Source organism: Lagopus leucura, unplaced genomic scaffold (genome assembly GCF_019238085.1).
Source record: "Lagopus leucura isolate 7727_CA_CO unplaced genomic scaffold, USGS_WTPT01 Super-Scaffold_100001, whole genome shotgun sequence".
Classification (NCBI taxonomy): Eukaryota; Metazoa; Chordata; class Aves; order Galliformes; family Phasianidae; genus Lagopus; species Lagopus leucura.
In genome coordinates, this window is record NW_024962262.1 from 18,577,840 (window position 1) to 18,605,316 (window position 27,477).

The 27,477-nt window shown below is 34.1% G+C and overlaps 1 protein-coding gene across 1 annotated transcript in view; it reads right to left on the reverse strand.

Annotated features, from left to right (window-relative positions):
• The window catches only part of DIAPH3 (diaphanous related formin 3), a 229,452-nt gene that overhangs the window by 152,402 nt on the left and 49,573 nt on the right, over nucleotides 1-27,477 (reverse strand). The window contains exons 12-17 of the mRNA XM_042867343.1: nucleotides 27,267-27,383; nucleotides 26,194-26,312; nucleotides 26,004-26,068; nucleotides 25,441-25,545; nucleotides 22,977-23,309; nucleotides 21,986-22,100 (exon numbers count right to left, since the gene is read on the reverse strand). Of these exons, the coding sequence (XP_042723277.1) occupies nucleotides 21,986-22,100; nucleotides 22,977-23,309; nucleotides 25,441-25,545; nucleotides 26,004-26,068; nucleotides 26,194-26,312; nucleotides 27,267-27,383 (854 nt within the window). The remainder of the gene's footprint in view (nucleotides 1-21,985; nucleotides 22,101-22,976; nucleotides 23,310-25,440; nucleotides 25,546-26,003; nucleotides 26,069-26,193; nucleotides 26,313-27,266; nucleotides 27,384-27,477) is intronic.

The window sequence follows — 27,477 nt, forward strand, 5'->3', positions numbered from 1 at the left end:
CTGATAGTGACATTGTACTCTCTTGAAAGAAAATCAGTAACATGTTTAAATGGGATATATAAGTATTCAGATAATCAAATACTTAATTCAGAAAAATGACAAAGGAAAGCAACTAAAGATGTAGTTGCATTGTTCTCTGGAGAGTTTTTAGTTCTAATATTTTCTTTTCATCGATGACATAAATGAAATCTGCATATATATAAGTAAAATTTACTGATAGTTAAAAACAAGTAAAATTGCTTAAATATAACTGTAAGACATAAAAAACTTGTAGATGTCCATCTCTGTTAATGAAAGTTCCTGTGCTTATAATATTCCTTGTCTCTTTCACAGGAATCACTTTAGCATTGCCTTATCTCTTGCTGTTCCTACCCCAAAAGCCAACTTCTTAAATGTCAGAAGGCAATTTACTCTTTGTTTTTTTAGGAACTTGCTAAAATGTAAGTGCATCATTTCAGCAAGAGAAAAATGTCCATTTCTAGAGAAAAACTACATCTTTGAAGTTACAGCTATAAGGCTACCCTCATAATAAAATGCATGCTTGCTTATTATTGTGATAGATATCTCCAGAAATTACTAGCTTATATTTCTTGCTACAATAAATAAATAAATAAATAAATAAATAAATAAATAAATAAGAAGTCCAGTGAGAAAACAGATGAAAATAGAAAGCAGATTTCCTATAGCATGTCTACTTTCAGACAAGGAGGGAAAAAAAAATAAAGGAAAGAAATAAGGAAAAAAAAACAGTACAAGGTCCATTAGAAAACTATATCCTGCCCAAACTCTTCCCTTCAGTAGAAGTTAATGCATGGGGTTGCAACAACAGCTTGTGAAATGCGTTTATAAAGAAGGTAAGGTAAAGGTGAGGTAATTATCTAAGAAGAAAGGAACTCTTTATTAAAAAAAAAAAAGAGAGAGAGAAAAAAGAAAGAAAAAAAAAGCACAAAAAGGCTTTAAAAAGTACTGTTTAAAACAAAGAAAGAACACATTGCCTAGTATTCCAAATCAAACAGTGTCCTTCAGGAAACAGGAAAGAGTTCAGGTATGGTTTAAAATAAGTTGTTTATCACTGAATTGCTTTCTGCAGAATCCATCTCCCAGTGGCAGCACAGAGGAGAAAAAAAAAAAAAAGAAAAAAAGAAAAAAAGAAAGCACAATACAGTGATGCCAATATTACTTTGAAAAAGAAAAGTTATTTGTCAGTAACTGAAATTCTTTGAGATCTGTTATCCAGATGGACATGCACAGTTAGAATTTCTAGCATGAGTGCACAAATACACCATAGTATTTTTGCCACTGCCATTTCTCAAGGCACATCATAAGTCATCATGATAAGTCTACACATCTCTCCCCAAAGCTGGGCATTTTGCCATAAATATATATGGTGCATGATCTTAACTTTCTCTTATCCTCACACAATTTGAAATAGGAAAGATTATATACATGCAGACAAATAACAAATCTCAACAAATTCCAGTTACTAACTCTCCTCTTGAATAATTGATTATATTCATACAATGGGCAATCAGAAGTTCTAATCATATGTTATCATTACTCTTCATACTTATACACTGCATTTCATTTACCTGGAATAGTGCCCTGGAGTTTAACAGAATAAACACCTCTTTCAAAAACAGTATGATGCTTAGAGATATCAGCAAGAGTAACTGGTAAAAACATAAACGCACTTGCTGCAATCAACAACCATGTTATTATCATAAATATTTCTCCATATGTCAACCAATGCTTATTCATCCTAAATCCCACCCATTTGCCTTATAACACTGCCTGATTAATTGGTAAATGAAGCTCTCTGGGCCCTCTCTAGAACTTGAAACACTCATGGTGGATTGCCCAGTACAAAGCAAGAATAAAGAGCTACTTAGAATTCTTCATTTTAGTTGGTGGTGGTGTTTTTCTTGTTTCACTGTTTTTTTTTCATCTATATATTTTATAAAGTTTTTACAGCCTACTTGAGCATTTTTAATCAATAGTTGTATTCAAGTTTTACTTTTAAACACTTCTTTACAGCTTCGTGGAAAATGAGAACAGCAGAGTAAAGTCAAATGCATTCAGATAGTCTTAATTACTGGCTAAGGTACAAGTCCTGAGCATGACCTGCAGTGTACTCAAGGGATAACAGATTGTGTACTCACAGAAGGTGTGTAAGGTGCAAGCTGGTATCACAGAAGGGTTACACAAGGAAGAAGTGTCCTTCCATGAACAGTAGCAACTGAGAAAAGTCTCTAGCATGCTGTAACATATTGGGAAGCACAGCTGAACACCTCAGCAATCCCAAAGAGGTTCTTATGTTTCCCATCCGTAGTCTAGCAACTATGATTGTAACAGGTCACTGCCAACCTTTTTACAGAAAATGGAAGGTGAATGCTATCACATGTAGCTCTCTACCTGTTTTAACTGTTTTCTATGTTAAGGCTGCATCGGACTTGAAGTATGCCCAGTGATGCAAAGATAAGCACCCACAGTGATTTCACCTTGAAAGACTTTGGTAAGGAAACTTCAGAAAGCAAGCACGCAAAAAATACAGCTTAAAAAAAAAAAAAAAGTGCACATTCTTAATGGATGTATCTTTCTACATGTATGAAATAAAAATTTTCTCGCTGGAGGAAAGAAAGTGGCCTAAACTCTACCCACAGCCAAATACACACCTCAGTGATTCAGACTGGATGGAGATGTTTGTAGTTCAGACCTAGAAGCCCTGAAAAAATTTTCTTTTTCATTTTCTTTATGATAACAATCTTCAGAGCACTTGGCTTCTTAATGTTAAACTCGGGCTAAGAACAGATAATGAGACACTGCATTTGAAGAAAACATTTACTGTGTCTTATTTCGTAATTGGAATACAGGCTTTAATAGAACTGCTTTGATTGATGCTCAATCAATTCAGGAAGGTAATTCCAAATCACGTAGTGATCTCTTCCATGCACCTAATGCATTAAGTCTTCATTTCTCAGAAATGAAATAGGAAGTGGTTGCCTTTCCAAACTCATTCAGCAGTTGGATCCAAAACACGTTTTGCCCAGCCAACTTGAACAAGAAATGCAGCTGTGCTTATGCTGCCATATAACAAGAAGAGAGGTTACACAGCAGTTTCCCACTTCAAAGTAGAGGCTTCAATTTTTTTTAAGACTAATATGGAAAAGTTCATTCTAACACAGAGGGTGATAGCTAGGACTGTACTGTATCAGACATTGAAGAAATGTAAAATTACACTCCTAAAGCTTTCCAGTCCTTTTTAACTGTATTTGTTCCCACAGAGCTTCAAGCATTTGAAATAGCTGCTAGGTACAAGTAAAAAAAAGAAAAAAAAGACTTATGTCTCAAAAGTCACTTCTACAAATAATGTAGAGTTTCAGTCACTGCAGTTTTCAGAATTGACTGTGTTCAGCACCATCTCAAACCAAGCACCAAAAAGACATATTTTTTTACACATACAAAAATAAAGTATTGAGATAGAAAGCCATGAAAATATTCAAACGCTATAAAGTTGGGCCTTGTTACTGCTGTTGTTCCTTCTCGTTAGCAACATCATTCATTCACTGGTGAGTGGCTAGGATGTGCACCTTATACCTAGAATCTGCCTTCCTAACAATTCACTTTTTCAATTTAAATGAGATCTAGAATATACTAAGACTTCACATGACAATTCTACTTACTAAAGATATTTCAGCATAAAAATTATTCACAGTTGCCTTCTTGGATCTACTTTCTGAATATACATGCAAATAAATAAGCAACAAATAAGAAGCAATAATACTACTGTTCAATGCTTAAAATAGCATTTTCTTTGGCCACCTAAATTTAAATCAACAGACAGCTCTCAACATGGTACTCACAGACATAATGCATGCATTTATTAATGGATATTCAAAGTTGCTGTGTAACTAAGCCACAAAAATTTATATGGAAAGACAGTCATTTAATCTGTATTTTATATGAAGGATTTGTACAAAAAATCCACTTATATGTGTTAAAGAAATCCATAATTTAGTACATTATATTTTTGTTCTGATAATTAACATAACAAAAGCCTCTTCTCAGAACTGATTCTTTGGTTTAAAATTACACTGCTTTGTTACGAAGTATAAAGCTATTATTTTCATAGAATGTAATTATAAAATACTTTATAAAAAAAATGTTAACTGTTTCAGATACTTAAAATATATATATCTATATCTAAAGCTGCCATAGATATCCAAAACATACTAAGTATATTTTTATGCAAACATATGAGAGAGATTTGAAATCATAGTTCCAAACTGCAACACAGTGGAAGGAAGGTACTTAGCTTTGTAGTCTCTAAAATTATGGCTCTTACATTTATATACCAAAAAGACAGTTTCCAATTTTTACAGAGAAGCATGATTTCGTAAGTTATTCAATATGATATTAAGATCAGTTTCCAATATGACTAAGATATCAATAATGTTTGGAATCATTTTCTAAATATAAAAAAGTCAAACTGATATAATAGATAATACATGCTGAAAAAAGATCCAAGAAATGTACTAACCTCTGGTTGCTATGGTGAACACAGGAAGAAGCAGAAACTCAAAACAGCATGCATAAATACTTTTGAAAAATTATTTGAATACAGAACAAAAAGATGTGATTCAAATATGCAACATGAGACACTGAAGTGATTAAAAATAATGTATGTGAAATTAAATAATAACAATATAAAGACTGAAGCATTTATTGAAAAATTACTGAATGGTGCAGAGCCACAGATATTTATCTGACCATGACTGTTTCTATGAGAAAATGACAGTGCCAAGCAAAATTCTAGGTCTTTGTTAGGTTTTTGTTAGGTAAGTAATTTTGTTGACTACTTACACAGTCTTACATTTGAGTTGCTTACACAACATTTGAAATATACTATGCTGATATGACATAACTATTAGTGTTTTGTCCTTATAGCCTAAAGTGACAAAGTATTTCACTATGTTGTTCTGAGATTTAAGTTAAATGATCTAAGACATTAAATGATTGAGCAGATTTTTAACAATATTAAATTTAATAAAATTAACCATTCTAGGCCTAAGTGACAGAACTTTCATATTTACATACTGGTTTTACATCAAACAGCAATAGTTAGATTTTAGCCTATCCATTCTTACAAATATATGTAATGATTTAATAGTAAAAGACTGTGATTTAAGATAAAATTTAGAAAACAGATGAACAGTATTAGTTAATACTTTAATTTTAGTAACATATAAAGTACTGAGAGTACTTACAAGTACTCTAGCACACAGAAGGTGGTTTCATAAAGCATAAACTTAGCTTCAGGAATTTCCTTTTTTTCTAGTACTTACTCAAATTAGCAGTTAGAGAAAAATGTATAGATACAAAAAATGTATCTATATAAATAGATATCAGTAGGTATTTCATGTATCTACTTCCCTAAAAGAAAGCAGTATTCCACCTTACTTAAATTACTGCATCATGACAGATTCCACATGGACTGGAGAAAGCAGACTGTGCAATGGGAACAAGATAGGTGTCTTGCTATTGTCTCATAAGCAGCTTATAGACTTAGTCTTGAATGTCCAAGAAAGAAGGGAATATATTTTCTCCCTGAAACCCAAATTTGGATGTACAGTCTTCTAATAAAAATCTCAATGAGGAAACTTGATCTGGCATATGAAGCTTAATATATAAGCAACAATCACACTATAGGTGAGCTCACAACTGCACAAGAGAACATTACACTTCATAAAACTGTCAAAATATTCACTGACAAAGCTGAGAAAAACAGAGCATTTGCTAGTTGAAGGCAGCCTTAATGTCTCTTTCAAAATGCCAGCAAACAACGCATAACAAATTAATCACAATTTCAGTGTTACAAACAAATTTTAATGAACTTCAAACTTCCAGAGGAGGAGTACCTGTAGGATAAATACATTGCACAGCTCTGGACTAAGCCACTGCCAATCAAGGTCACACAAATCCCAAGCGGATAAAATTGCCATATTTAATATATAAGGCCAGGCATATTACCAACAGACTTAACATTAACAGGTGAATAAAACAACATAGTTCACATTCTGTACATTGTTCTTAACAAGAATAAAGAACCATCCATCCTCTACAGATCAGCATTGTTGTAACTCCTCAAGTAGCTCTGCATGTATTGCAGTGGGAATGCACTAACCATGGAGAACACTGGACTTTCACTCACACACTGCATATCAAAAGTTACTTTCTAACAATTGCTTGCAGATTCAGTCTAAACACTAACAATTAGTTTCTGAGATATCCCTTAAGCTGATGAAGTCACTCATTCACATTTTTTTAAATAGAATTATTTTTTTTCTATACTGAAAAGAAACCCTGACATCTGAAATTAATCCTGATCAAAAGCTACAGCGTGCTGACATAAAAATAGGATGCAGCAGCAAAAATTAAAGCAATTCCTACAAATATTTACATATGAAGATGATAGCACGGAGCAATACAAAAGGAACAAGTAAAAAGTCAAAATGTAGATCTTTACTTGGTTTCTTGCTTGTTTTTTTTTTGTTTTTTTTTTTTGGGGGGGGGGGGGGTTTTGGTTTTTTTTTTGGTAACCAGTATGAAACCATTTTCTGATCCAATACTTATTTATACAGTACCATTTATGTATACTTTATCACTAGTTATCAGTTTAAAATTATTTACTAGCTTAAAGCAATAATTATCACTGCAATGACTATTTAGGTAGTCTTTGTGTGAAAAGCCTGGCAGTATTACTTTATTTTTAGTAAAACTGTATTACAGCATTTAACAAAAAATGTTAAGAGTATACTGTTCTTCAAAACTGAGAACAAGCCAGTAATCTAAGGCACAGACTGAATTCCAGATTTGATGTTTTACACCTCAAGCACACATCAGAGCTTCCACATCTAACAGAATCACTATTAATAGACTCTTAACTCATGGTTTTATAGAATCGCTCAGATTTAAGTCACCTGTTTTGCATAAGCAAAACAGCCTCAAAGACTTGAAAAGTATGTGGCACCTTAGTAGCAAAAGACAGGAATGCAATTCTGCCACACAAATCTGATTTCTTATCTTGACCTCCCCACTACTCGCGATGTGCTGAAAAGGATGGTCAAACACTCTTAAACAACAAATGTTTTCAAAGTTACATGCAAATTCATACAATTTAAATTGGTTTAAACTTTGAATGTAAGAAATAAAAATCAGTTTTTACTAGAAAAAAAAATCAGTTTTTGCTTCTAAATAATCCCAACTTATCTAACATATGTCATAAAATACTGTTAGAAGACTAATAAGCAACAGAAAAGAAATATCCTATAAGGTAAGAGAAAGACAGTTGGCATTTTGTGTTTGTTTGGCTTTATTTTTCTTGGAGGTGGTGAATGTTAAAATATCAGAAAAGATAGACATTGCTATGAAGCTTTCATAGGTGAGAAGATCTGATTAACCTGTACTCAAACTGAAAACAACTGGGTTTGCAAACATATTCCAGTTCAGGAAGTTAATGCAACACAGCTTGCATCAAATTGTAAGATCAATCCAGCTACATTTAAAGGTTGCATAGTCCATTATCAGCGGTTGAAATAGGATATTAGGAATACTTAATTAGGTTTTAGAAGTTTCAATGCGCTGTATGTCAAACGAAAGATTACACTATTACAGGATATACTGCCTAAGTACATGAGTTATACTTTCAGAATCTGTGTACTCATCATATTAAACTCTCAGACTCAAGCCACAAGATTGCAAGTAAAGGTAAATGGAGCATACCTTCATTTAGATTATATGCGTTAAAATACCCTGTAATAAGCCAATTATTCAAGGCTGTTCAGAAGACTGCCCATTTTAACTATTGATTTTGGAGAGGCCTAATATAGGAAGAAAAAACACAACATTAATGAAAAGAACTGAGAAAAGCATACAAAATGAGTCACTGACCATTTATTTAATATTATGAAATTACAGAATGACTATTAAAGTTCTGCATCTCTTGAAGAAAGTCTTGAAAGAGAAGAAAATGAACAGAGCGAAAAAGGGAAGCAAGCGCCATCTAGTAACTGTAGCCACAATTTTAATTTATATTAAGATCAATAAAATGCAAAATGCAACAGGTAAAATCCCTGTATATGTTATTTTTATTTCTTATTATATTCATGAAGGTGTCTACCATATGAGGAAATCACATCACGCCTGTAGATACCACGTTATTCAGGTATCAAATTATTTTCTTTTCTCTGAGACAGAGCGACAGTCATGTAAGCACTTGTAGCAATGCTCTGTAAATCACAGCTAATGCTACTCTCTGTTAGAAGATTTAGTGCATACTGAAGAAAAGTATTTTTCAGTGATAATCCCTAATGGTCATGAACTCTCCTGACTGATTGATTTTAATATATTATCACTGTATACAAGTATTGAAACAACAGTTAGGGAGAAAGAGTATTAGGATGATTCTGGGCAGCCTGATTTAGCACTTGTCAACCCTGCACATAGCATGAAGTTGAAACCAGATGATCACTGTGGTCCTTTTCAACCCAGACCATTCTATGATTCTATGACAATTACAGAAAATGACGAAGTCTGTTCTTTACCTTATTAAAAAAAAAAAAAAGGAGAGAGAGAAGTAAAATTTGGTGTTCTTAGTGCTGTTTCTGTCCTTAATCTAATGCTTTCTTCTCCAGTGAAATCAGCATCACAAATTGGTTATATACTAAGAGCAGTGAAAGCTGCTAGATTTCTCTGATATTCTCCAGTACCAGAATGAGATACTGAAACAAAACACATCTATTTCAAAGGAAGCTTAGCCTAGGATCGTTGTCATACATTTACAGATTGATTTCCTGCAGATAGTTCTTGCTTCATTCTGTCTTTTTCCAGAAATATACATTGTTGTTTTGTAATCTAAACAACTTGAGATTTTTCTACCTTTTTTCCCACTTGTATCCAGATATACAAACCAACGTGGTAAAAAAGCTTCCAAGAAACTTAACCGTTTTTCACAACTGCATTTGCACTGTACTCTAGATCACTTGCTTCATATTTTAGAGCAGATTTTTTACAATTACTGATAACATCACAGATATGAGCAAAAGATGGGGCTACAAGCAGGGTTTCTGGGAAAGCCAAAAGTAAATAACAAATCCTACTAAAAATATCATATGTAAAATAAGGAAACACTACCAACTATAGCCATTCAAAATAAAAATCAATTTTCTTATGCTTATTTAAAGCAGTTAAAGCACCATAAAATCCACAAAACAAAGTAATTTTAATCATACTCAGTGTCAAGAAACATACACTAGCACATAATAAGAACAGTAGTTCCCAACAATGAAATCTGAAGTAAATTCTAAAATTTGAAATAAAATCTGTGTGCATACATACTAAATGTGTGTAAATCAACCTTTTCCCAAGAACTGGAAAGCATATCAAAATACACAGCACACTTTTTCAAGAACATGATGGTGAGCTGATCTTAGAAAAGTATTTAACAATTTGTACCTTAAAACATGTATCTTGGGTTGCAAGTTAGAGCTCACCAATTTCATAGAATACAGAATCTTACAGGAAATACTGACCTCGCTTTGACACAAAAAAATGTTGCTGTCTTCTAGTTGAAAATATGGCTATATTTATCTTCTAAATACAAAACTACATTTCATGAGCAATATTACAGAAGCACAACAGATGTATTTCCAAAGTTTGCATTTGTTAAGAGCTTTAGCTTATCTTTCACCAAATCAGAACAATAGTAATATAGATCATTTACTGTACTGTGATACACTCTTGTGGTATATCAAGGAATATACCTTATCAATAATAATATAAATATATAAATATATAAATATAATAATAAATATATATATAATATATAAATATAATAATAAATATAATATCAAGGTGATCATCCAATCATAACTGGATAAAGAGAATCAACACATAAATATCACTTTATACTATAAAACTGAGTGCAACTTGACTGCAAATTCTAATCTCTTATGTTGAAAAAGAAAAAAAAAATCCATATAATACCGCATGAGAAAATGAGTAATGGAAAATGCAGCATACCTACCAAAACTAGCACATCAGACAAATATCATGAATACAGTTTTAGGTTAAATATTAAAACTTCCCAATTAGTAAGTTCATTTAAAACTATACCCAGAAAACTTCTCATTCCTTCAGTAACTTATGCAACAAAACACTTAACATTAAAGCTTATGGAACTCTTGCTCTTCAGTTTTTTGAGACTGATAATAACGTAGCTTCTATATTAATAGATTTTGAGTAGTCAGTCTAGTACGTAAGTTCAGTTACATTTACACAGAAAAATATTTTTTACTATGCAATAGAAGTAACAGTACATCGATTACTCCAAAAGTAATGCCTCCTATTTGTTTCCATGGAAACTACAACAGATACAAGAAGCACAATAACACTATTTCATGTAGCAAATTCTCAGATACAAAACACTGTTTTTCAACATAGTCACCACAAATAGCTATGTGTTGCCAGTTATGAACAAGATCCTGCATGCTGCTCTTGTAAGAAAATGTGCCAGTGAACGTAGCCTACTATCAACCGTTGTCACTGCTGAAATGCACCACTCACAACCTTACCATGCTCACATCAACTGCCTCCATAAATGTTCAGTAAGTGCAGATGGATATTGATAGGTGCAATTTATTCCTCATGGAGGAATTCTGCCTCTGACATCCAGGGCCAGCATAATAAAATAGGAGGCACTACTTTTAGAGCAGCCCTTGTATTTCTTTATTACATGGGCATATATCTTTGCATTAGCCTCCTCTACTCTACTGTCATCAGACCCTACCTGAAGTAACGCATTCAGCTGTGGGGCTCCCAAAATAAAAAGGACATGGATCAGCTGGAATGGGTATAGGAAGGGTCACAAAGATGAACAGAAGTCTTATGCACCTCTTATGGAAAAACAGGCTGAGAGAGCTGAGGTTCAGCCTGGGTAAAAGAAAGGTCCAAGGAGACCTTTTAGCAGCCTTCCAGCACTTAAATGTCACTTATGGGAGAGATATGGCAGGATTCTCTACCAGGAAGTTAAGTGATGGGACAAGGAGTAACAGTTCCAAGCTAAAAAAGTATAAATTTAGATTTGATATTAGGAAGATTCCCCAGAAAAGTTGTGGATGCCCCATTTCTGTCAGGTTTCAAAGCCAGTCTGGATAGGGCTTTGAGCAACCTTGTTTAGAGGAAGGCTTCCCTAACCATGTCAGGGAATCTTGTACTAGATGGTCTCTAAGGTACCTTCCAAACAAAACTATTATTTCTTCTATAATATGCTAGAAGAGAGAAAAAGTAAGTTCACTTAACATCATTTTTAGCCCTTCTAGTATCCATCATATTAACACTTGTAAATGCATTAATCCTAACCCTAACCCCGCAGCTTTGTAGCCTTCTGCATGAGGCCTGGCTCCAACCTGTGGCTTGGCTACCATGCCATGATAATGGCAGCCAAAACACTGGTGTGCTATCAACACTGTCTCAGACCAAAACCAGAACAGTATATGGATTCTGAGACTCAACTGATAGCAGTGAATGTATTCTGCTTTCCCACTTTTCAGGTATGACCAAGTCCAGTCTTTCATTCATCACTGCCAGTTCTCTTCTACAGAGTCTTAAAAGAACAATCTAGTCCACACTAGTAGATTAATACTGATAGTAAACTTTCTCCCTCAGGTGTCTTGCAGTTCGGATTATATAAACCCATTTGATTTTAGTTTTATACTTCAGGGTTTCTTTCTTTTCACAGCAGCGTTACAGCTCTGTTGAATTCTACTTGCCAAGAATTATCTTGCCATGTGCAACCGAGCCTAGAATCCCAGTTTCTCTTCATGCATCCCAGTTACATCTACCTGTCATTTTATCAGCTTTGATAGCAGCTTTCATTGAAGTAACCTTGCTGAACATATGGACACTTCTCCAACTTTCCAGTGCTTCAGATAAATGACCAAATACTTTGAAATATGTTGAAATGCCAGTTACAAAAAACAGAATCCTGCTGCATATCTATCAAGTATATTGCAACCAGATTTTAAACCACACAAAGCATTACTCTGCATGATCAAGGAACCGCAAAGGCAGGCAGTCACCTTAACTTGTTACCCTTGTCAGTTATACTTACACACTTACAATTTTAGGAACAGTCATTTCTGTTTTAAAGGACAAGTCAGACTGCACAGAAGGAAACATTTTGTCTTTATAACTGCTAAGCTGAGTAATAGAGCAGATAAGGTTTCTAAATTTCATTACTGAGGTGTTGTTGGAGGAAAGTGAGGTTGGTACAGAAGTGCTATCTTGTCAGCTAATATTTAAAAAGAAAAGCAGTGCCCCACTAAGTTGTAAAAATGAGAGAAGTGGGGAAGCGAAGCCATAAAACAGAAATACAAAGTTGTTAATAACTACAGAAGAGTATATTGTTTGCTTTTCTTAATTGAAATGAAGATAGAAGCAGCAAACTGATCCAGAAGAATGTATCTAATAACACAACTATTGTTTTGCTATAAATATTTACCTGTTACACCAATAATTGTTATTGCTTTTCTTATGTTCATTCAGGAAAAAGACTGGCTTGGGGGCATTGGTACAAGAACTTCATTAACAAAGGAATGAAAAGAAATCTTTGTTTTCTCAACATCCAATATTTACACTGATTTGCAAGAGGCAGGACACAGACCATTGTCACTGGTACCCCATTTCTCTTATGACAGACATATAACTGAATCTTTCACTTAAGTAGTTTAGTGGGTCAAGTAATCTCAAGTGTTTTCTTTTCACAGACTTCTGTGTGACAAGCCAGATTAATAAATCATTGTATTACAGCGAAGTATCTGGGAAGCTTAATTTAATTTAAAAAAAGGCATGAAAATGACCCATCTTCTTAGGACAGTTTTCAGGATGCTGAACTAGATTCTATCCTCTGTAAAAGTGAATATTTTTAAAAACATTAAAAAGACCATTTCAGCTAAGATCTGAAAGCTATGAAAGAATGGAGAGAGCTTAATTGAAATAAATATCTACAAGACATTTAGAATACGGACATCCTTTATCAAGATGCTTGGGTCATCAACCACTAGACCAGGCTGCGCAGGGCCACATCCAGCCTGGCCTTGAGTGCCTCCAGGGATGGGGCATCCACAACCTCCTTGGGCAACCTGTTTCAGAGCGTCACCAACCCCTGTGTGAAAAACTTCCTCCTAATATCTAACTTAAACCTCCCTCGTCTCAGTTTAAAACAATTCCCCCTTGTCCTATCACTATCCACCCTCATAAGCAGCCATTCTCCCACCTGTTTATATGCTCCCTCCAAGTACTGGAAGGCCACAATGAGGTCTCCCTGGAGCCTTCTCCAAGCTAAACAATCCCAGTTCCCACAACCTTTCTTCATAGGAGAATGTAATGCAGGATTATGTAATCTAAGTGGGAAAAAAAGGACTGTAGTCACTTTTTACATATAAATTAAAATTTAGTTTCAGCATTATCAAATCAAATGCAAATAGAACAAAAGGTTGTAACAAATATACTGCCATTTTCTATATGGTGCGGTAGAGTCTTTTCAACAATTTTCAATACAGCTGCCTAATCAAAAGTCACTACTCCATTAACAAATAATCTTCTTTGTTTTCATAAACTGTATTGCTCTTGAAGTAAAATTACAAGACTTAGGCCATTTATAGAAAAACTAAATGTTTTTTAAAGGAGGAAAAACAATGCTCATGTAAACTTATATTTTAGTAATTTTCAATGGCAGTGACTGCAGGCTTGCTATGCAAGGTTTATCAGACAGTTCTTTCTTGCATTTAAATTTACTGAACTCACAGTGAAGAAAAGACAAGAATAAAGTACTGCTGTAATGAAGATGTTATTGCACTCAAATATAGTGTTATCTTTAGTCAGACATAAATGCTTGTGACATTAGATTAGAAATTTATCAAAACTACTGAGTGAATAAATATTATAGAATCACAGAATCACCAAGGTTGGAAAAGACCTCCAAGATCATCTAGCCCAACTGTCCACCTACCAACAATATTGTCCCACTAAACCACATCCCTTAGTAAAACATCTAAACATTTCTTTTCATTCGTTTCATGAACTTATGATAGTAAGCAGGCTTTGTTCCTCTCACGATACGTACAAATAATACCTATCTCCTCTGAGATTTTACTTACCCACATAATTAAAAAAATATTCTCTACTTGAAATCATCATCATACTCTATTTTAACTGGCAATAAAATAAATCAATTTTTGCCAATTCAAATGTGCTTTGCCTTTAATAGCAGTTGTGATCTCCATCTTGACCCACAAGCTTTTCTAGTTTATGAAAGTTGGGCTTGGATATCATCTCTACTGCCAGGTCAACCCATCTTAGGAGTATATTCATTCACCGTTATTTAAAAATAATGTTGGTTTAAAGGATATTTAAGTTGACACTGCAAGGGGGTCAAACCTAAACACATCAGGTTTTACTTCTACCTCTACGTAGTCCCTTCCAACCCCTGCAGGGGGTGATAACAGTTATATTAAAAGGTAACTAATTTATTCACTACTGTATTAGCAGCAGAAGTTATTAGGTAATGTTGTTGGCAGTCTTAAAGGTTTGTAACAATGAGATTCTACAAGTAGAACAGTTGGAAGCAACTCCAGCATGAGGACAGCAGGCTCTACCTAATACCTCAGGATCCATACCTTATGCTGATGAGGCTATAAAATATAAAATACAGCACAGATCTCATTTGTTGATTTGACCTTCTTGCTCTCTTCCATGGTTCAAAAACGTTTGAGACTTGGGTGACACCAGAGCAGTGTAGACCTTGCTGTTTTTTCTTATATAATACATGCAAACACACTTAGCACTGAGATGTAAGAAGAACACCTTGAAAAATAATGTTGGCCCAAGAAAAACACATTCACCAATATGTGCTGCAACTCCAGAACTGAATTCACTTCAGAACTCTACAAATTACAGTAGCTTACAAAAAAATTTCTTACACAGTCTTATCTCTTTCCGTTTTTAAAAGTCATTTACTAACACAAAGACTAAGAACCTTCTTTGAATTTACGTAGAGGGAAAATTGTCACCCAAATACATGTTAGAAAAAAATGTCAATATTAAAGGAGTCAGCATACTCTTGGAACCATCCAAATAGTGCAAAATTCAGTTGAGATATTTCCAATAATTAATGGAATCAGTATGCTCATCGTCATATTTCAGAAAAATCTGGCAGAATTATAGGAAGGAGAAAAAAAATAAAATCAAAGAGAACTATATTGACCTTTTCAAGGCAAGTGCCAACAGAGATAGCACTCCCAGAGAAGTGCTTTATTTTTGAATAATTAAATCTGGCATGAGCTCTGGTGTGATGGGATCAGGCACTGCCATCTCCAGTAAGCTTAGCATGAAAATCTGTCCCAGCCAATAAAAAAAACTGTACAAAGATCATTCAGTCCTTCTCTCTAGAGTTTACCAGATCAGTTCCCCTTTGATATCTAGAAAAGAAAGAAGAATAAATTTATAATTTTCCCTGCCATCTCCCATTAACTGCAGTTATCTCCATATTGTAAAAAATAATGAAGTATTTAGGAGCTGTTTTTGCATCTGCAATTTCAAATCCTCACTTGGCCTTTTAACACATTAACATAAAAATTATTTTAAAAATTGCTCTTGTTGGAAAAAGTCAAATCAATCTATTAATACTGTTTTCATCGTAAAACTACTACCTTTCTTACATTTTGCATACATGGAACAAATTGACATTTTGTACTTAGATACTCTCAAAAATGTTGTCCTTGTTAGAGACTGCTTTCTTGTGTGCTCCATATAGCATCAAAATCTTATATTTGCCTTCAGCAAATCACTTCAAACAGCAGAAAGAAGACTAAGCAAAATGTAGCTGGTTCTGAGTTCAGTTATTGTGAAAGCTTATTCTACATGAAGCCTAGGCACTGCTGTCTCAGGACATTTATTGTACTGCTATGTACCTGTTGTAGACTATGTGGAAATAAATAGGAGGCATTACTTTCAGAGCAACTTATTCACAGTCTTTCACCAGCTTTTGTTTTATATTGTCCATACCCTTCAAAGCAGCCCCACAAACCAAGTGCATTTCCTATTACCATTTCTTTACTTCTCTACTTTCTGCAAGCAAGCAAACTGTACACTTACATATAACACCTTATTTTAGCATTTGAGTCCTAAACATGTTAGCTTCAAGCTACTCCAGGTAAACAACAGGCTCTAATATCTATGATTAAGGAGGTTAAAAACTTAAAAAACGCCCCACTGACCAGTGATGCATGTAGTGCACTACTATTGTCTGTGCAATGTGACACCATGCAAACTTTATCACCACTTGTAATCCAATATTCTCCTGACTTCCCAAATGATGATGTTCCTTTTCCCACACACACCAGCCTTCGAATGTTCTATTCTTTCCTGTTTCTTTTGGACATACTGTGCCTGTGTTTGACTAATGTTCTTTTAGCGTGCTGAACTTCTGTACTTGTCTCCAAATTGTCTCAGCAGCTCTCTAGCTAACTTCCTGTTTTCAAATATTTAACTAGACTTTTCAGTATTGGCTGAAGTATCCTATGAAAAAAAATCAGAATTCTAAAGAAGATTACAATGTTCTGCTTAAATTTATTTTCCTACACTTAATGACCTTTCTCATTCCTTTCATCTGGCTAAGTCTTTTAAATGTTATCCTATTCCTTGTGATTGTGTCCTTAGCTTCACAACTGAGTCACATGCATTAATTTTTTAATGTCATTTAGACTTCTTCTGAATTAAAGTACAGTGTTTGCTTCAATCTCTAAAATAGCATTTTCAGAACAGTTTCTGAGCTTCTTGTAGGCATGACTACCTTGTTTGCTGGATCATCTTCCTATGTCATTTAGTTCTCCATCCTGAAGCTAAATATCTGTATGCTGAATTGACTCAGATTGTTCTTTCCTGATCCACTAAAATTATGATCATTCTCTCCTCCTACCTCCTTTGTACAATTCTAGACCACTCTGAAAACAGCTTTGTTTGGCTTTGGTTACAGAATACCAGAAACAGTCATTTTCTTGCAATGTCCTGATGAGTAATTGATGCAAGTCCATACATAGGTAGTCGAATCTCCCACTTCACTGCTACCAAATTTGCAGCTTTCCACAGCAACATACTCTCACAATCTCTTCCAATCCAAACCATTCTATAATTCTATGCACTCATCAACATCTGCACCAGCAAAGATGATCCCACTGTCTCTGAAATGCACCACCCTTGATAAGATCCACGGTTTGGTCTCCATACACATCCAACAAAGTATCGATGAATATCAATGAGTATAATTTTTTCTACATTGAGGAACTCAATTACACAGCTTTTCTTCATATTAACCTCCATGTCAGATGCTTTTTCGTCAGATGCCATTTTGTTAGACTGATCCTTGCTGCCACCTGTTGCACAGCAGCAAAATGTAATGGAATGTTAGTGGGAAAGTTTAACCTCTACAGCCATACCAACAGCATCTGCCTCTGACATTGTGGGCCAACAAAATAAAATAGGAGGCATTACTTTCAGAGCAGTCTTAGTATAAAGGGGTTGTCATTTGATCCAATTTTTGTTTGTTCATCTTACGTTTTAGGCTTTTGATAATTCAGAAGTATACATAAGGTTTGCTCCTGTTGCACTGCTCAGTTTTTCATGCATCAGTCAGATTTAAGTCATCTATTTGGTTTAATGCTTCCAAAGAATTATATTAAGTGATTGCTTTGATACCAGTGTTGCCAGAAAGACTTTTCAGATCTTCTTTACTGATACACAACCATGAGCATAAATCTGATAGATCTCACATACTTGATATTTCTTACGGTTTCTCTTTCAAATCTCAGACTATCTATCATATCATATGCTTCGTTTTGCCTTTTAAAGAGAAGAATTATGAGATTGTCAAAGAAGATACATGCAAAGAATTCACATTCAATTTATTTTCAGATTTCTTTCTTTAATTTCTCAGTTGCTTTTTTTTTTTTCCCCATTGTCAATTTCCTCTCTTTTCTTCACTTTTTTTTAACAGCCAGTGAGGTAAGGGGCCATTGCATACTTCCACACTGATGTCTCTAGGGCAGTAATTTCATTCCCTACTTCTATTCTTTTAGCTACTGATAGAAAACTAATGATTGGAAGGTTCCAGGAGCTTTTAATATTCTTGGGGCATCTCAGAATAAAATCAGAATAAGCACGCTTTCTTGCAAATATCAAACATATGCATGCTTTTCAGTCATTAATTTAATATTTTCTCAAGCATTCATAGTGAAAATATTTCATCCACATGCTAATAAGTACTTTATGATTCTGGACCTGTGTGGATTCTGCGTCCTCCCACATTCCCTGTATTACAGGAAATCTATATGACTTTACATATTAAAGGAGTTGGCCTGCTATTTTGTCCTTGCCTACTTCTTTCATATATATATAATCTTATTCCTTTAAGACTGCAAATTAATTTTGAGTTCAGAAAATGAGCTTTTTGATAAATAAACTGCACTTTGTTTTTCATAGCTTGCCTACAAGAATAGAATCAGCAACTGCTGCTTTGCTAGTTCTCATTGTTCCTGCTTAAATATGTAATTTTTGTAACACACGTTGCTTTCACAGAATGACTTAATTTCTGGAAAGTGACAAAAATGATAACTGTACTCTTATAACAAATAAACGAGGAAAAAATATGCCACCCATAGCTTTGAGTTATTATGAATTATTCTTATCAAACAAGCGACACAGTGAAAACGTTTCCTTCAGTAAGTTACTAAGACTGTAATCAGCAGGTCCAAGAAGTGATTATTTCACTCTACTTTCTTCTCTCCCAGGGAGAAGTATCTGGAGCACTTGCTCAGTTTTGCACTCACCACTTCAAGAGAAACAGAGATATATTGGAATGAGTAAAGTGGAAGGCCACCAAGACGATGAGAGGGCTGAAACATGACGAAGAGAAAAGGCTTGAGAACTGTAACAGTTTGTAGAAAAGATGGGATTCCTGCTACTCTCTCCAACTATCTAACAAGAGGCTACAATAAGAGGTAAACAGATTCTTCTCAGAGATGTACTATAAATAAGGAGCAACAGACAAAAGGTTCAACAACAAATACTGCAACAAGATGTTACAGAAAAAAAAAAATTCACCATAGTGATGATAAACACTGAAAAACATTGCCTAGCATCATAGCCGTACTTTCTAACTCTTTAGGATTATCTAGAACTCAGCTGGACAAAGCCTCAAGCAACATTAATTACACTGACCCTACTTTAAAAAGATAGTTGGACGAGTTGGATTTGCATCCCTTCAAAACTACAAAACTCCATTATTTGAGTATGTCTTTGACTCTCCTGACATCCTCAAATAAAAGTGATTTTTTCCCCACATATGATCTTTGCTCCATGTTATTACTCAATATTTTTCCAACAGTTAGAAGCTAGACCCTTCCTTTACATTTTTACACTCACAGTAATGTTTCTTTCATGACTGCATTACATCTTCAATTATTTCAACTGCTTTCATTCAGAATCAACATCATTTATAACTTTGATACAAATATCTGCTGTGGCTTCAAATCTTTTCTATATTATTGTTGTGGATGCCCCATCCATGAAGGTGTCCAAGGCCAGGCTGGATGGGGCACTTGGGCAGCTTTCTATAGTGGGTGGGTGAGTGGGCAGCCTTACATGGTGGCAGGGGGTTGGAACTGAATGGGAACTTCCAATCCAAACCATTCTATGATTATTCTCTATTCCTTTTAAACAGAGACATTTTTCAGTGGATTTTATACATGGATCAAGAATGAAATATTTACTTTGGGTACACCAGCTGGTAAAAAGTAGTAACTGACCATCTGAGTACTTCAATTTGATTTTACATAATTACAATAAAAAGCATTTAAAGCATCACTGAACATTCTGGTCCCTTATTACACAACTGACTTCGATGAAAAGAACACATAAGCAGTTGCTTCAACAGAAACCAGCTCATTCTTTGCATGGCATGAACTCGATATAGAATCATTTTCTACTTGTCTTTTTGGTTTCGGAGACAAAGTTTTAGAAATAGTCACACTGTTTCCAAATTGAATATGATTTGATGACGCTACATTATTAAGCACAGTTATAAACCTCTTTAAGACTAGTGGTGCAGAAAAATGTAGGTCTCCAATTTTTTTGACAAGTGTTGTCATGTAAGTTTTGTATGAGCTATAGAGAAGCATCCCTTCTTCCTACATCCAAGAAAATAAAAGTAGTTACTGTAACTCTGAACTAGGATTAATGTTGTTAGCAAGAGATACTGAGATACTCAGCGCTGTTTACTTAGAGTTTAAGTATTCATGCAAACTTTTGTGAACCAGTTATTTGAACAAAGCTGAAAGTTAGTTGCACATCACCCTTTCAATATCTACCTAATGCTCTAAATATAATCTTTAGTCTCCTTTTCCTTTGGGAAAAAAAAAAATGAGGGCACACATTATTCAAGTGAAAGATTTCAAAAAGTAAAAAAAAAAAAGATTTTTTTTTAAAATAAAGCAGTGAACACAATCTCTAGAAAAAAATGTACATTCATCCCTGAAGACTTTTTACCCACCATTTACTACACTATTTGGTGTAACAATGTATTTCACTCATTTTTTCAGCTGGATCCAGTAATTCTTCTCTATTAGGTTTTGCCAAAACAATGTATTCAGTCTATTCAGTTAAACTTTTAAAGGATATAACCTTGTTAACTCTGATGTTCTTGCTGTCTACGGAGGTTCACAATCCTCCTCTGAGCCTTCAACGTTTGGTCCGAACATCATTCAGCCTCCCAAATTTTATTGTTTAATTACATGGGAAACAGTATTTCCTCCAATGGTTTTTAAACCTTCTAACTTATTAATTCAAAGGGATTCAACTGGGAATTCTCCTAACATTATGAAAGCACCACAGTTATCTTTAGACTTATTCTAATAGTCTAAGAATCTATCATCTATGAGGCTTTCTTGCCTTTTTTTTATCTTTGCACAACATTTTAAATATTCTTAAGGATCATCATTAATAAATTGCAACTCAACTCATTAGAAATACTACATCACCTTAAGCATCGAAAGCCTGCTCTGACAAAAGCTCAGCAAAACAAACAAACAAAACAAATAAAAACCTGGAGGTTTCTAAATAACGCTGTATGTTATATTAAATAAATATATTGCGATGAAAAATGTGAAAGAAACTAAAAATTAAACAATGCCTTTTCAATTTGAAAACAAACTAATTATTTGTGCTCCTTTACCTGCCCCAAAGTACTCAATCTCTGACACTAGAGATACAATCTCTGACAAGGAGCATTAAAAAGTGTCAAGAAGTAACAGTAAGTAATTTATGTATTGGATAAATAATGTTGCAATAGCTAGTAAAAAAAACTTATTTCCAGAAAGGCAGAAAAGTCAAAAAATACTTGCAGAGTTTGCTCTTCCACAGGCTTTGAAAGTTAAAGAAACTAAGCAAAATGTCAAAAGACATCAAGGTTGCCATAGGTTTGCGAGAAGAACTTCACTTAAAAACTATTGTCCTTCAACCAAAACACATCAATTAATGTATACACTCTGAGAGTAAACATATCACCTTCTTGTGTCACTGTATTAGTGTATTTTATTAAGATATACTCTGACAAAACTTAATAAAGAATTTTTCAAATGTCTGTATTATCAGGAAACACTTCTCAGTTTTTGACATGTTAAGAGTCACAAATCTCCTTGCCATCCTTAAAGTAAAATAGTTGCATGTTTTTCAAATTTCTTTCATCACACACTCCACTTTAAAAACATAACATTGATGTATAGAACAGTATATGTTTAACAGTGTATACAGTTATTTAAGACCCAATTTTCTAAAAGGTAACTCCAAAAGCTGAAAATTGTAGGTATCAATTACTTACCCCTCTTCTGACAACAAAATGTAAGTTCCAGTTTGCAAAGCATGTCAGCATTCTCATACTTGTCCTCTTCTGCCTTAACCCAAAAACAGGACTCTGTCATTTCCTGAGGCCTGATCTTTAAGAGAGAAAAACAAAAATTTAATTAATGGTTTTTAAACTATGGAAAGAGTAACCTTTGTAGATTCCAAAACCGATGAAATACTTAAGGGCTACGTAAAACACAAAGTTTTCCCCTAATTTTATAGTTGTTAAAATGTTTACGATTCAAGTGCTTTTGGACAAACAATATGAAGCAGTACTGACAGCATATTTGTTACTCAAGGTCTACATATAGCAAACTGTACTTGGTATTTTATTTAGATTATGAAACTTTGGTGAACTTTGGTCTCTGAACACAGCTGGTTATTTTAAATGGTATTATTTTAAATAACAGCTGGTTATATTATATTGCCTCATAAAACTCTGAAAGTTTTTGTTTTGGTCTAACTGACTATTTTCTAAAATACAATATATCAATAGTCCTGGCGTACTTGATCCTGTCACAGAGGAAAGAACTATACAGAATATATATTTGCAACTGTTAAATTTATCTAAGTACACTTATACTGAGGACAAATACAAACACTTGCAATGGTTCTCCCACAGAATGACAGAGGCAAAATACTTGTCTGGAAACTATATAGCTAACAGTACAGTGCAGTGATTGATACAGTGAAAACAGTCCACTAAAAGACAAGGCACAGCAGGATCCAGAAAGCATGCTGCTATGAAGGTTCTATTACTTCAGCCCAGAATTATATTTTCCAGATATTTTCTCAGAAGCTTCAGGGGTGAATGGAACACAATTTTCAGGAAAGAGAAAAAAATAAAGGCAAAAAGTATGCATATCTAACATAAATTTAGCTGATTTACCTATAACGTCTTATTCCTAACAATCTATTTAATCTCTATGTACGATTTTAGAGCAGGTATTTGCCATTCATCATACTACCTTAGACCAGTTGAGCCTTTTCATGGTAACCTCTGGTCTAAATTCTTTTTTAGGCTTCAGCCCAAATGGCAGAGCACATGAAGGTGGAGACCACTGTACCCCAGGCAGGCCTGGTGGAGGTGGTGGTGGTGGAGGAGCACCAATTCCTGCAGCAAATCCCAAGCCATTCAAAAGTGGAGGAGGAGGGGGAGGCGGTGGTGGTGGTGGGATTGCTCCATTAGAAGGCAGTGGTGGAGGAGGAGGAGGCATCTGATGTGGTTCTGCAGCTTCCAGTGGAATGGCAGATGCATCTCCAGATGTTGATGGTAGAAATCCAGGTGGCAAGGAGCCATACTGACAAGGAAAATATTCAGTTTCATATTTTTAGTAACAAAATGCCATCACTTTTACAGTCAACAAATTAAGATGGCATGATATTTTCTGTACATAGGACACTCAAATATGTATTATAATAAACCCAACACAGATTTCATCTCGTAACTGGAAGTCTCAATATTTGAAACAGACACTCAGACAACGCCAAAAATCACAAACTGAAATTCTATATCCCCTCATCGCATTTCAGTGATCATGACCTACGGAGTGTATAATACATGCCTTGATGAAATTTTATCTAGACTATTACTTTAACCCAAATTTAAAAACAGTTCTTGCATTCTTACTTATCCGACAGATTACGGAGAACTATTCCTAAAATTTGATTTCAGAATATGACAAAGTTAGAAATTCTGTTGAAAATTGTCTAATTCGGGAGCATTTCCATTCTGCAGGATTGAAGGCAGAAAGAAAAAAACTCCTTCCAAAAAATACAGCTGCATTACATTTGCAGATATATATAACTGGAAGCCACTCTTTTTGATAAAAGTCGGAAACATTACCATACTGTAGGTGGACAGAAGTAGCAACAGCACAATATTATACAGTACTTACTGAAGCAGTGTTTACAACTGCAACAACAATTTGTAAGATAACACCTACTTAATATTCAGTGCAGTGAGGACATCTATATGAAGACGGGCTTTTCCTTTTAGAACTTCAATTTAAAAAAAAAAAGGATCTTTTGTTGTGCTATGTTAAGAAATTCTATCCTTGGGCTTTAAGCACTGTTAAAGAGGTAACCAACAGAAAGAACAAAAGAATACATATTATCTATCTACTGGTCATAGTGCTAATCAACTTCTTTCAACTTATCATTATCAACTGGTACTGTTCATTTTAGTTTTCAAACTTAGAGGGGAAACACAATAAGGAAAGATCAAACTATTTTTTTTAAAGAAATAGCTGAAAATCAATAGATATAATTAAATAAATGCGGGACAGTTTTACTGTTTTCAAATGCTTGAAAGAAGCATTCTTTACACTGATACAGTCACTGAAATATAAGTTCTAAAGATGAAACAAACTGAATACTAAAAAGCTCCAAATACTAATAAAGTGAAAATGAGGAACAAGACCAGGAGAAAGAAAGCTGTAACAGGTAGATGCCATATGGAAACCAAAGATTCCTCTTAGGATGGACATAAGAGTAATAGTACTAAATTGAATGAATCAATTACTTGATATGTAGGAAGCATTTCAAGTAGCATTAACAGTGAGATAGTTCATGGTATGATAATCTGTGAGTGTAAGCATAAATTATGCTCACTGACTGCACGCTGTGAAAAAAAATATATATTAGAAGTGAATTCTGACCAGAAACCTGAATCAAAATTATATTTTCAACCAATCAAAGAATAGATGAACTAATTTTCCTCACTAAAAAAATTAAACAAGCTCAGAACCATAAAAAGCTTTATGATGAAAGCATATATTTCAATATCTTTCTACATGCATGTCATCTCAATGTTATCTTACTTTAGTCGTTTTTATATTGAACCTTACTCCTAAAAATTAGACACAGGAAAGTCACTTGCTCACACAGTTTCCTTATATAGATTTTAGAGTGAAGTAGTTAAAGGTTAACTCAAGCATCACTCAAAAAGTCTGCACTATATATGCTTGAAATTTGAAAATTATCAGCAAATCTTCTTATCTAATCACAGGTATTCTTTCACTGTTGGATATTCATGGTAAGGTTTCAGAAAATCAAACTGCACAATGAATAATTTCCTGTGGAGGGATAAAGATCACAGTGATGAATGCTAATCTAAAAGCATAGGACTTATTACCCTATGTGGTTAATTACTTTGGAAATATATGACACTGAAAGTAAAATCCAAATGAAATGTAGGAAACTAGTTTAATTAACAGAACTCAGGCACAAAAAGGATCAACTGGGATCTCACGTAGGCCAGTAATGTCACACTACAATTCTTGCTATAAAACAGAAATAAAGTAAGCTAACAGAAAATCAATAACAGGATTCTTTGAATTATCTTCAATCACTCTATCAGAATCTGCAAGAAAATCAAATGAAATCTATTCCAAAAAGAATACTTTCTATATTTATTAAACTGTCCTATACCTGAGATTTAAAAGCTTGTAATTCTGCTTCAAGTGCATTGATTCTTTCTTCTTTTTTTTGCAGTAGGGCCTGGGTCTCTTGATGAGCTACAAAATCTTTCTCAAACTAAGGAAATAAAAGAAAGCAAGAGAGAAAAAACAATTTTAAGAATAGTCATGTCCACATACTTTCTAGGATTCTCACTTCTGTGTTTCTTAAGTTAAGAAAAAAAAGTAAAAAATGGTGAAGAATGGTAAGATGGAATCTGTACACACGAACAAGACAACTCTTATTATTACTCTGTTCATCTTTTTCAATAGATAGCTGTTCATATGAATCTTTCAGGTGATTTTGGGGTGACTTGTACCTTACAGTAAGCAGTAGAAAGACTCAGTTAAGGTTAATTATTTTATAACACTTCTCTACTTCCCAGACCACAAGAAATATTCAAATTCCCACTTCAACATAAGTAATAGCAGTAACTTGAAGTTAAAAGCTATGCCACTTTCAATTGCATTACTCATGAGTCTGTTATGCAATTTCCTATATCCATCTTACGATCATAACTTCAAATTATTAGGCACCTTCCTGGAAAGCTCAGAAGCCCGCTCTTCACATTCTTCTAATCTTGCTTTATCTACACAAATATCTGAAAAAAATATGCAAATACACACTTGTAAATATGCAAGGAAAATAATATTCTTAATCACATGCATCACTCCGTGTTTTGAAAAAAAGTACAATACTGTAAATATTTTCCAGCATGAGACTTACCTACTAAGTGGCTGAAATTTATATCTAGTCTTTTTCGATAAGAGAAATCTGGGTCTGTTCCACTGCGATGTAACACTATCTGGGACACGCACTCTTCAATTAATTTGAAATACTGTGGACTAAAGAAAGAGGCACATTTATTTATTAACATATATTTAAAATCCTCCTTCTGAATACAGTAATGTCAAAAGATTTGGATTGACTTATTTCCAAAGAAGGATAAATGCAAAACCCAAAACCTTCACAAGACAAATATATTTGGCAGTTTATTTCATCAGAACAGTTACACAAAGCCTGAAAAACCAGCACATATAAACAGGAAATATTTTGTATCATAAAATCTGCAACTTTTTCCATGTGGAACTACAAAAAAGGCAGGACTCCTTCCTGCTTCCTTCCAATAGAAAGAAGGCTCTTCCTTCAGCTAATTCCTTCTGCTTTTATGACTTTTCACTATGGAAATACCCAGGCCCTGCTTTATTAAAACAGAAGAAAAACAATTCTAAAATGCCAACTGGTATCACAGCTGGACCACTTGACCAGAACGTGCAAGCTGTCACTTCAAAATCACTCCAGTGGAAGAGGTCTAGCACAGATGTACCCAAGTCAGGCAAGCACCCTTAATTTAATAAGTCGAGATCTACACACAAAGTACACTTCTGAGCATTATTGTTTTTGTTTTTGTTTCAAATACATGACACAATTACAACTGTCTATAAACCACATTAGTAGCATTAAGAGATCTGTCCTGATCACTTATACTTGCAGGAAACAAGCTTCAAATCTCAATAAAACCAGTATTCTCTGTTTATATATGGAGTTGGATCCCAAGCAGAAGAGGAAAAAACATACAGACAACATTCTTATTCATTCTTTCTCATGATACTTCAAAATATGAATTCACAAGGCAATAATTGCAAACTGCATTTAGTTCATAAAAATACTAAAATGTATTTCATAAAGTGGTAGAAGACACTCTATTAATGATTAAGCAACAATTGATAACTAACACTTAATATACACTATAACACATATATATTATAACTTAATATACAATATAACATTAAACATACCGTATAAAATAATCATTTCTTATTAGCAAAAGATGTTGGAGAATAGAAAGAAAATATCCTTCGGCACTAGTGTCCTTAACTGTATTCCATACCATGTTGTAAACATCATTTACTTCAGTAAAAGAGTTAAGGAGAACATCAAACAGTAAAAAACATTTCAGTCAAATGTTCAGTCAAAATGTTGTTTTAAACTAAAGCTACATAGAAAAAT